Raw genomic sequence first — 12,362 nt, 5'->3', positions numbered from 1 at the left:
TCAGAAAACTTGACAGCACAGGAGAGAAGTATAATATTAAAATTTGAACTTAAAATGTTGAAAATTTGATGAAATATGAATGTTTAAAGCAATTAATTTTCCTCTGTGCATGTGCGAAAGATAGCAATTTATAACTTTCATAATCTACATCCCAACTAGATTTTCCAACTCATAATAAAATTTCAATTCAATATCTTAAAAATTCAAACGAGTCGTCGCCTATCCAAGATCTATTCAAATTCGGCTCATCATATCACTGAAAACTTTCTGAATTTTTAAGATATTGAACTGGAATTCTATTATGAGTTGGAGAATCTAGTTGGGGATTGGATTATGAAAGTCATAAATTTTTACCTTTCGTGCATGGGCAGAGAAAAATTAATCGTTTTAAATGTCCATAGTTTATCAAATTTTAACATTATACTTCTCCTGTGTGATGTCAAGTTCTCTGAAAGTTTGGTAAGCTTTGATGCAAAACTTTACGTGTTATGAGCCAAAAACTTACAAATAAAATTCGTAGTTCTGAGAGAAATGCTTATATCTTCAAGAATATCAGTGATATTTTCTTGAAAGTACAAAAAATAATTATACATGGTAAGGTTCTTTATTTCTGAAGTTTACAGCTCATTCTCAGCTATTTACGATGAACAATGATCAAAAAACATTTTTGTTTTCCTCAATTTGTTGCTGGTCCCCTAAATGCATGGGGGATATAACTTTTAATGGAAAATGACAGCTAAAACATACCTTTTATGCAGCGAAAGTTACAAAGCAATTAGTCTTAGTCCACAAGCCCATAGATGCGCAAAGCAGCTAAACAAATAAGCCAGGTATATATAAACATCAATAAAACAACAAACAGACAAGGTTACAACATAGATAAATAACAGAGATGAAGCCAGTACTCTTCAGCAGTGAAAACTTCATTCTATGGTCGAAAGACCAAAAAATTTATACTAAAACTAAATGTAGGATGTCCTGTTCCGAAAAATCTAACATTCAGGATTACATTGGGCTAACACAATACATGTGAAAAATGAATGTAGATTCTTGGATCTAAGACCTAAAACTAAGTACTGGGGTTTCATCATGGATTGGAACTTGAACCCGGACACATAGGTAAGATTTTTGATTTTTTGCTGGAGGTACGGTGGAGGGACATTATTGTTAGCCTTGGCTTCTGAATGTCCGAGACGAAACCCCAGTACTTAGTTTTAGGTCCAAAAATCTGCATTCATTTTTCATATGTGGTGCGTTTATCCCAATGTAATCCTGAATGTTAGCTTTTTCGGAACAGGACATCCTACATTTAGTGTTAGTATAAATTTTTTGGTCTTTCGACCATAGGATGAAGTTTCCGCTGCTGAAGAGTACTGGCTTCATCTCTGTCATTTATCTATGTTGTAACCTTGTCTGTTTGTTGTTTTATTGATGTTTATATATATATATATATATATATATATATATATATATATATATATATATATATATATATATATTGACTTCCATACATTCATATATCAATGTAAGGCACTACGATTGGCTTTGTATTTCATCAATATATGTTGCAATCAAGTTCACAAGGCGTATTTCTTTAAACCGGAAACAATAGCTTAAAAAAAGACCAATGTAGTTTGATAAGTAACTAAAACTGACTGGTTCAGATTCATTGAGCTATAATACTGATATACCTGCCAAAAAAAATCTTACTTTGTCCATGCACTTTTGGCAAAATGCAATACTGTCCAATCCTTCTCCAAACTGACCATAACATTCTTTACATTCATATTCAGCAACTTGACCACAGATACTACATTGGCGAGGAGCTAAAAAATCAAAAGAATGAGGAAAGATATGAGCAATATAAGGTTGGTAAATATATTCTACAGAAGAAATGCATATATGTCTTCAAAAAACAAGCATTCTGAACTTGTCATGCATTGGTGGTAAGAGATTGTGCCAGTAGAAGCTAAAAACTACTTCCTTATGCACACACAAATTTCTTTTTGCTTTTGTCACTCTTTTTAATTTAAATGCTTGTGCTGTGCTTTCCGACTTCAAAAGCAGATAATAGTCGTTCAAAAGAACATGATATGGTGTACCGGCCTTCATTAGGGAGGGATGATGGAGTTCCATTGACTCCTCCTGGATTTTAGAAATACAGCATAATGGGGTCGTTTCCAAAATTTTATAAGTATTTTTTTCTGAAAGAGCATGCTTAAAAACATAGGATCCGAGAATTTTTTAAAATAATTTATTTAAGTTTAATATTTTTTAAAAATTACTTAAATCGTTGCACTTTCATAGTTTACACTTCTGTCGTGTGACATCACAATTGATGAAATGCCATTCAATGTTGCCATTCACAGAACAAAATATTTAATTCGCATCTTTACTCACATGTATTGGCAACGATAGGGTTGATAGCAAGTGTAAAGCGGAATTTTATTTTGCTGCTTGATTATCATAACTAGGAAACGTAGTAGAAAGATGAGCCAAATTGAATCATTTGTGACGTCATAAAGATTACGCCTTGTTTGAAAAATCGGACATTTTTAAAAATTAATTAAAAAAAAACTGTTGGAAAAATGAAAGTATTTTCTGGGTTCAATGAAATTTTTTTTGCTCATTCTATCCATTTCAATTACTAAAAGTAGTACTTTCGACTGAAGGAAACCACCCCATTATGCACTTGTATATCTAATATCTGTTTTGTTGTTTTATTTCTATAAAATATGTTGAATTTACGCCTTCTGCCACCCCTTCACCCCTGAAACCTTTGAAATGAGGAGCTCTAAGACATGGACAACCAGTATAATTGCTCAAGTTCTAATTTCTGATCAATTTAACACTAGAATTACAGGAGGGGTCATTTTGACCCCAAGCTAAATTATTTTGCTAACTGTTCCTCTGTATTTTCATAAAAAGCTTAATCCTTCCTTGACTTTTCCTAAATCATCACGCTGCGTAATAATACAAAGTTTTCAAGAAGATTGTAATTTTTTTGAAACTCAAATTAAAGCGTAACACCTTAAAGTGTTTGTAGGTGTCCTTTCGACTCTTTTGAGAAAGAAAGAAATGCAAACACATTTACTGATGCTGAAACAGAGCAAAAAATTTAAAATTTCTCTTAGAACATAGTATTGTAAGAACATGAAACATTTATAATGTTTTTGTACATAAAAGGAAGCATTAGTCGATAGTTTTTGAAATGCAACTGAAACAGAGCTGATAGTTTTAAGGGTATTTTAAACTTCTTTTAAATAATTCATTATATATCCTTAAAATCTCTGCATCCTTTTAAACAAACTGCATTTATGGTAAACTTGTCTATTTTTAACTAATTTTTATAAATATATAACATTATGTAGGAAACTATGCAGATTTCTTCTCAGGGGAAAATGACCCCTGCCGTATTTCTAGGTATACTAAGTCCACCATAATTCTAGTGTTAAAAAACAATTTGGTCAAACAATGGAAGCGTTTTTAAAAGAAGTATTATTACTAATATATTTATCCAGAAGTTATACATTGTAATTTTTTTTTATTTAAAAAATAAGTAATTTCAAACAACACAATTTAAATGTAAAAATACAATTTAAATCAATGCAAAAGAAAAAAAAAATCTTGCAATATGCATTTTTGCAGCGATTTTGTAACCAGTATAAATTCAATATGGTAAAATACCAAATGTTAGCTAATGCAAGTTTCAAATAATTCAAGATTTTACCAAACAATGAAAAAAATTATATTTCCACAAAACCAATTTAAAGTTTAAATACTTTTATATTGCATAGATTTTAAATAAAATTCTGCAAGAATATGAATAAAATAAGAATGGAAACAATTGTACAGTAAAAATTGAAAGAGAACTTACAGTCTTCTAAGACATCAGTTATATCTAAATACTGGCTAGGTATTATTCTAGGATACATCTTGAACTGCTTACCAAACCTTGGCATTTGAATAAGCAAACAAGGTGGAACCTACATTTTCACAAAAAAAAAAAAAAAAAAAAAAAAAAAGAAAGAAAGAAAAAAAGAAAGAAAAAAGACCCAATAATTAATAATCATTGATAAAAAAAAGGCATAGTAACAATAATAAAAATACATGAACTAAAATTGAAATTTAATGAACCTACATTTTCACAAAAAAAAAAAAAGAAAGAAAAAAGAAAGAAAAAAGACCCAATAATTAATAATCATTGATAAAAAAAGGCATAGTAACAATAATAAAAATACATGAACTAAAATTGAAATTTAATTTTCATTCTGTTTCATATGGTGTTGAGATAAGAAATAAAGAGGTATTAAGTACAAAGTATAAAATCAATATTGTAAAAAACTTTTAGAAATAAAAGTCAATAATACAAGTTATACATAAATAGGTAACTGAAAAGTGGCTGAGAAGTAATATTTTCAATATCTTACTGCTGACTTTACCAGCACATTAAAAAAAAAAAAAAAAACTGAAGTGTTACCACAGTAGCGGGATCCTAAGTAGAATTCTGAACTTATAACTATCACTTTGCATAATAACACAACTGAATGTTCAAGCCATCGCTTAATTTAAATAGGAGCTCAAGGGAGCTGAGTTTCTGCATTTCTTTTCAATTAGATGCAAATTTTTAACATTTTAGGTGAATTCAGGATATTTACACATAAAAACAAGCTGTGGGGTACATAGGGCTCCTGCACTACTTTTGGTAGAAATTACATCCTGGTTCAAGCTAATGTCCAGCATATTACAGATAGAGTATCATAAAGTAATTTTTAATTGATTATTGTGTAATGCTTGTTTCTTAATAAAAGTAAAAAGCTGTTTGTTTAAAATTCAATACTGAACATTTTATTAAAAAGTTACATTAATCAATGCAAATTAAGGGGATAAACCAGTTTACATGGGTCAAAAAAATCCACTTTTTAAAATTTTTTTATAATATGTTAGTAAAACTATTCAGGAATATGTTGCCAAAATTTCAGTGAAAAATTCCAATTAGTTCCAATACTAATGAGCACTTAAGTGACTATGGAGATTCGATAACGTTCACAGCAATTTTTTTCAAAAGCGCTTTTCTCGAAATAACTTTTTTTCAACTGGTAGATATTCTAACTCATAGAGTTATTGACCAATCGTACTGAAAATTTGTATGAATAATCTTTGATGCATTATTCTCTATATGAGCCTAACTCTAGGCTGATCTATTGATAAAAATATTTTTTAATGCAAAAAACGGGTGGGGGGGGGGGGAATGGTAGAAAAACATGACACTGTAATCTAACGCCTTAAAAACATGCAATTTTCTACTTTTTTGATCACATTTAGGTTTATATTCTTAGGAAATATATTGTTTATGAGAAAGAAAAATTGTAATGATTACAGATAAAAATTATGGCCTCGGTAATGCCCACCAGTAACAAGCCACCAGTAAAACCTATGGACAGCAGCTTCAAACTCCACTAATTAAGGTGGAAATGACTTGAAAAAATTACTAGGTGTACTTCAAACGATGAATAAAATATCATCAAAGTTAAAAAGAATTCAGATCCTTCCTTTCCTGTTAAAAAAATTATGAAAGACACTAAAATTTCGGTCTCCTAAACTAAAGCACCAGTTCCTTGATCATTTTGTTATTTTCATCTGTTAAAGAAAGTTAGCGAATAGTTTCCTTAACCCCTTAACGATCAAATAATTTAAGAAACCGGTCATAAAAAGTGTTTTTTTTATTTAAGAAAATTATATAAAAATATGTGTATGTACAACACGTGCATTCAATTTTTCATTTTCAATAATTTTTAGATTGAAATTTTTAAATTTTTTTTTACATTTTATGAAAAGTCAACAAGCAAGCCCAAGCAAGCAACGAAAATTTAAGAAATAGTCTTTTAAACATTAAAAAAGAATTTTATTAATCTTTTGTGCAATATAAGTAAAGATAAGTAAATTTTTCTTGGGTGGTAAATTTCAAAGCTTCAGATACAGAGGCCAACGTCATAATCTAGTAAGTAGTACCAAAATTCCTTCCTGCATCTCTGCAATTACATTTAAAATCCCGAATTACGTATAAATGACTGGTGCTGCCATCTAGTGTATAAAAAGAGAAATAAAATGTATTCTGGGCCAAAGAAATGAATTGATTTTAATCGTTTCGTCGCGTTAATATTGCACACCCTAGCACGGCAATATCACGGGCGGGAGAAATGAAGATTGAAACCCCAGCCCGGCATATTCACGGGAGTGAGAGGGAAGGGGTTAGTCATAGCAATCATCAAAAGGAGGTGGGCATCAGCTGTGTGTTAGATAGTGGGAATATTCCAGAATTAAAGGAGGAAGTTAGTAAAAAGGATGTGGGAATTAGCTGTGTATTAGATAGTGGGAAAATTCCAGAGGTAAAGGGGAAAGTTATTGCTGAGGCGACTGAATGGGAAACAAAGGGTATAATTTTGGGAGATTCAATGGTGCGTGAGGTGGGAAACTCAATAGGCAGAGTTAGACGTAAGGTAGCTAGATGTTGTTTGCCAGGGGCTCGGGTGAGAGATGTAAATAGGGTTGCTGAAAAGAAGTGGGTATTTAATAAAGAGGATGTAGTTACTTTGTGGGTGGGAACTAATGATGTAGGCCATAGTAACAATGATGAGTTTACAAAGGAATGGGATTCCCTGTTGGACAAAGCAACCAACTGTTCGGCAAATGTCCAAGTGGTTGGTTTGCTTCCCAGGTATGGAGTGCATAGGAGTTGGTTAAACCAACGGGCTAGGTGTATGAACCTGGTACTCAAGGAAATTTGCGTTAAGCGTAGTATCAGGTTTATTGATGTGTGGAGTAGATGTAAACGAGATTGGATTGCTAGGGATGGCCTACATCTGAGCTCTACAGGGGTCAAAATAGTTAGTGGTTTGGTTTTAGAGGCTTCAGAATCAAAAAACTAAGTAGGAATGGGGAACATGGTTTAAGGAGCAGAATTTGAAAGGGTACTAACTATCGGGATTTTAGTAGAAACGGAAATAGGGTGGCTAATAAGAGAAAAGATTTTAACACTTGGGATTCAAACAATCGCGCAGCATTAAATAAAAGTAAGATGGGCTTACTTAAGGTTTTTATACAAATGCTCGTAGTATTAGGATCAAGATGGAAGAATTGAAAAGCATAATTATAGACGTTACCGAGACATGGGCTACCGAAAGTGATGATGATTTATTATCTATTGCTGGGTATAATTTGTTTAGACAAGATAGAGTAGGTAAAAGAGGTGGTGGGGTTTTATTTTATGTTAGAGACTTTAATTTGCAATGAATTGGTAATTAATGATAAGCCTAATGAGATTGATATGATTTGGCTGGAGTTGATTAGTAATAAGGGCAAAAAACTACGTTTAGGGAACATTTATAGGCCACCCAACTTAAGCCAGGGTCAAGACGAACAGATGTTTAGTATTATTAGTGACATTTCTAGCAAGGGGTCAGTCATCATAATGGGAGATTTTAATTTTCCAGGAATTGATTGGAATAATTTTTACCATAGTAATAGCAGAGAAGAGGATTTTTTGAAAGTAATTGGTGACTGTTTCTTAGATCAAATTGTAACTCAGGGTACTCGACAGGACGCGATTTTAGATCTAGTTTTCTGCGACATGGAAGGCTCTGTTCAGGGGTTATGTGTAGGGGAACACATTGGAGATAGTGACCACAACAGTATTAGGTTTGGGATTAAATTTGATATGCACAAAGTATAGAATTTTAGGTTTGTGCCCAATTTCAGAAATACTGACTTTGTGGCACTTCGGCAGAGTTTGAAAGCAGTTTTTTCTTCTGGATTGGACAATAACGATGTGAATCTTCAGTGGGCAGAGTTTAAGGAAAATCTAGTGAATACGGTTAGGGATCATGTTCCTTTTAGGAGAAAGGGTGTCAACACTAAAATTTGGCCAATGTGGTTCTCCAGGGAAACTAAAGACGCTCTAAATTACAAGCAAGCTGCTTTTCATAGGTTTAGAGAAACAGGTCACAGTGCAGATAGGCTCCAATATTGTAAGGCAAGGCGTAAATTTAAGTATTTGGTACGGATTCAGAAAAGAGAGTTGGAGCAAAGACTGGCAGATAACATAAACAGGAATCCCAAGAGGTTTTTTGCATATGCTAATTCGGGGAAAGTTCGAAATAGTCATATTGGGCCACTGGTTGATGAGCACGGAATTTTAATTCAGGACGATAGTGATATTGCTAATGTTCTTAATAACTTTTTTTCAAGTGTTTTTAACGATAACTGTATCTCAACAGTTGACACCAACAAGACACAAGCTATAGTACAGCTTCAGGACTTTGTATTTTCCAGGGATGAAGTTTTACTTCATTTGAAAAAAATTAAAGAGACTAAGGCTCCGGGGCCAGATAATATTTATCCGAAAATTTTAGTTGAATGTGCAGAGGAATTAGCAGATGTAATCGCAAACATTTTCAATGCTTCTTATAATTCGGGGACAGTACCAGAGGACTGGAAGCTGGCTAACATTACACCGCTCTTCAAGAAAGGGTCTAAAGGGAGTGCGGGAAATTATAGACCTGTGAGTCTAACTTCGGTGGTTTGCAAAATTTTTGAAACATTGATGAAAATTAATATAGTAAATTTTCTAGAGACTAATAATCTATTGACTAGTTTTCAGTACGGTTTTAGGAAAGGTAAATCTTGTGCAACTAATTTATTACATTTCTATGACAAAGTTACCATGGCTTTGGACAATAAGAAGCCTGTAGATGTTGTTTACATTGATTTTCAAAAAGCTTTCGATAAGGTACCGCATGTTGCTCTACTTAGCAAATTAGCTGATATAGGAATAGGAGGGAAAACTTTCATTTGGGTAAAAAATTGGCTGACCGGAAGGAAACAAAGAGTAGTTGTAAGGGGAAATTATTCTAATTGGAGTGAGGTCTTAAGCGGGGTTCCTCAAGGATCAGTGTTAGGGCCTGTTTTGTTCATTGTCTTTATGAACGATATTCACAAAAATATTTCTGGGAACATGAATTGTTTTGCTGATGATGTCAAAGTTATGGGGACTGTAGAAAATGAAGAACAAGCAAATCAGCTGCAAGAGGATCTAGATCATATTACGGAGTGGGCTGATGAATGGGGTATGGCTGTTAATGTTGGGAAATGTCAAGTGCTACATTTAGGGCATGGAAATAAGTGTACAAGTTACTATTTGCAAGGTTCAGTCATTAGTCAGGCAGACAAAGTTACTGATCTGGGGGTCCTAATAAGTCAGGATTTAAAGTTTAGCCAACAGTGCAGCATTGCTAGCAACAAAGCCAATAAGATGCTTGGGTTTATCAATAGATCTATTTCAAATAAATCTAAAGAAGTTCTTCTGCCCTTATATAGAAGTTTGGTAAGACCCCATTTGGAGTATGTTGTTCAGTTTTGGTCTCCTTATCTTAAGAAAGACATTAATGTATTGGAAAGGGTTCAAAGGCGGGCTACAAGGCTAATAAGTGGACTTTCCCACTTAGATTATGATTCCAGGCTTAGAAGGCTAAAAATGTACAGTCTTGAGCAAAGAAGAGACCGAGGGGACATGATTCAGCTGTTTAAATTTATTAAAACGAAAGATGTTACGGGGCTAAAGTTTAGCACTGAAAACAGGACAAGGGGTCATTGTTTTAAGCTATTTAAATCTCAGGCTAACATGGATATTAGGAAAAATTATTATTTTAGCAGGGTAGTGGAACCTTGGAACAGCTTACCGGAAGAGGTGGTAATGAGCAAAGGAGTAGACAGTTTTAAGAGGGCCATTGATCTTCACTGGGGATTGTAAATTGACTAGGACCAGTCTAACTGGGCCCAGAGCCTGTTGCTGGTCGTCACTTTTGTATTTGTATCACTGTATACACAGCTGGATCTTTTATATGAAAAAAAATTTATTTTGACAAAGATTTTAACAAAGATGGTCCATAAATACAATATACTTAAAGCAGTTTTAAGCATTTTTTTTAGCTATCTCTTTCAAGCCCAAATTAGCATCAAAAGCTGCATTAAACCCTCCTGGATATGGTATAAAGAACCAACTCCCCACGGCAAAATGCTTCCATTCTACAATATACTTAAAGCAGTTTTAAAAAAGTAACTTGAACACCTAGTAGAAACTCCTTTATGTTAATGTCCCAAATTTATGAGAAACCATTTTAAAATTTCCATTTTTATACAAAAGTGATGATAAGGAGCACGGTAAAGGATTTTTTTTTCCCTCAGGAAGGTCTTATGGACTTTTCAAATTGAGTTTGAAAATATTGAAATCCTTATTTATAATGAGTATTTCCAAATTTATTTCGGGACTTTCCTGGGCCCAGTCTGCTTTCTCCTTAAATCTGCCCTCAGTAATAAATAAAAATTCTAAAAACGAAATGAATTTAACTACTTTTTCCACATAGCTTCGGAATAAGATCATCATTCAAAACGCTCCTTTTAATCAATTTTTCTACAACTATTAGAACAGATAAATAATTATCCATTAATAACTTTTAAAAAGTGCACATTATTACACAGAAGCTACTTAAATAAGAAAGAAAGAACTCACTTCTGCTAATTTAATATCAGATGCTAAAAAAGACTGATCAAATAACTGCTGAACAGTGGGTAAAACTAATTTTTCATCTTTTTCGACAAACAATTGGTAGAAATAGGATTCTTGACCAGAACTGCAAGAAAGAAGAGAGATATTAGTAACTCATAAATAGTACATTAGTAAGACATATGATGCAGAAATAACGCAAATACAAGGGTGTCCACCTAGGGGGGTGAGGGTCATGGTGCATTGAACTTTTTAGGTGGCAGGGTTGTTTTGAGGGTATTTTCTTTGGGGGTGGGGGGAATGGGATACGGTATCGGGGAAGGGGGTTCGCGGTATTACGGGGGGTGCTCCCTTGCTCTGGGGGGGGGGGGTATCCATGGCAAACAAATACCTAACAGCTAAATTTAAGTATTCAACGACTGCAGTTTTGCTCTTCTTTGGACACATGAAGCTAGAATATCCACTACAGAGCTGGCAGGGTTGCCACAGAAGTTCAAGAATGAAATTCCCTGACATTTCCAGGTTTTCCAGGTGGTTTTGAGAAAAATTCCAGGTTATCAATCTCCACCTTCATCTTGCAACATTAATATATACATCTCAAATTTTGATAAAATTTACCTCATTTTCAAACTTTACAAACAATGGCTACCAAATTTAATTTATTCAAGCTGAAATAATCAAAAATATGTACTAAGGGTGGTTCAATTTTTTTTTTCTCTCTCGGCTCGAGTCCAAGACACCCCTTATTTTTTTTAGACTTACTAATAGTATTGTGCTGTAAAAGTTTTAGCTTCTTGCTCAAATTTTAGGAGGGTGCTCAATGACCCCTCCATTTAACATTAGCTCTAGCATAGAAAAAGTCAAATTTAGAAACATTTAATTTCCCCAGCTGTTTTTTTTTTATGTAAGTAATTATTTTATTGCAATGAATATGCATATAACTCGTGTAGATTATAGTATGTAACATTGTTTATTCAGTTCAATGAATTTTTTTAACCCCCTCCTCATACTTATGAAGTTTGAGGGAGGGGGTCGAGCACCCTCTTTCAGTTGGAATAGGAAGTTAAAATTCCTCCAGTATTTTACTATCCACAAGTCTAAAAACATTGAGTGGTGTCCTGTTTTCTAGGAGAAACCTTTTTTTTAAAGTGCATTTTTGAACTTCCCCGAATGTACTAACACAAGTGAAGCAAATCACTGTAATAAACAATTTATGTAAATGTAGCATATCTAATTTTCAATAGCGAGGAGCCACTGCCTTACATCAAGTGAAAGAACTGCAGAATTAGCAATTGTGACATCTGTATCACAAAAATAAAGTTAATTGCTAAAATAATCTGAACTAAAACCTATGAAACCTAAACTTTTTCAATTATTGCTTTCTACCCCTCCAATCCATTGAACTTAAAGCGCTTTTAGACTTTGGCCTGTAAAAAAATCATGCACCTTTTAGCTTCACATATTTCCCCTGTTTGTGGCTCATAACACAGGGGTGCTCCCCTCCCCCCCAAGTTCAATAGCACCCCCCCCCCCCCCCCCCCAATATTTCTGAACGCCTTAGCGCTTTTTTTATTTTTAACCCTCTTTTTTTTATTTTTTTTACCTATTTATTTATTTTTAATTATTATTGTTTTGAAAAAAAAGTGTGCTCGCTCCCCAATAAAATACACACACACAGATGAAAATAATAAAGTAAAATAATATGAGTAAATAATTTGAATAAAAATAAAGTAAAATAAATAATTAAAAAATCCCTCCCCCCCCCCAAAAAAAAAAATTGATGGCGCAACTTTCGCCATAA

At 33.3% G+C, this 12,362-nt stretch overlaps 1 protein-coding gene across 2 annotated transcripts in view; it reads right to left on the bottom strand.

The window, feature by feature from the left end:
* LOC129230002 (ubiquitin carboxyl-terminal hydrolase CYLD-like) overlaps positions 1–12,362 on the bottom strand; it is a 143,967-nt gene that overhangs the window by 11,663 nt on the left and 119,942 nt on the right. For both annotated transcript variants that reach the window (XM_054864389.1, XM_054864390.1), the window contains 3 exons: positions 10,568–10,688; positions 3,878–3,986; positions 1,711–1,826 (listed from right to left, as the gene is read on the bottom strand). In XM_054864389.1, coding sequence (XP_054720364.1) covers positions 1,711–1,826; positions 3,878–3,986; positions 10,568–10,688 — 346 coding nt within the window. The remainder of the gene's footprint in view (positions 1–1,710; positions 1,827–3,877; positions 3,987–10,567; positions 10,689–12,362) is intronic.

The sequence above is a fragment of the Uloborus diversus genome, chromosome 9 (assembly GCF_026930045.1).
Source record: "Uloborus diversus isolate 005 chromosome 9, Udiv.v.3.1, whole genome shotgun sequence".
In the NCBI taxonomy this organism is placed as follows: domain Eukaryota; kingdom Metazoa; phylum Arthropoda; class Arachnida; order Araneae; family Uloboridae; genus Uloborus; species Uloborus diversus.
Note: the sequence above shows the minus strand (reverse complement) of the source record. Positions and strands in the feature narration are given on the sequence as shown.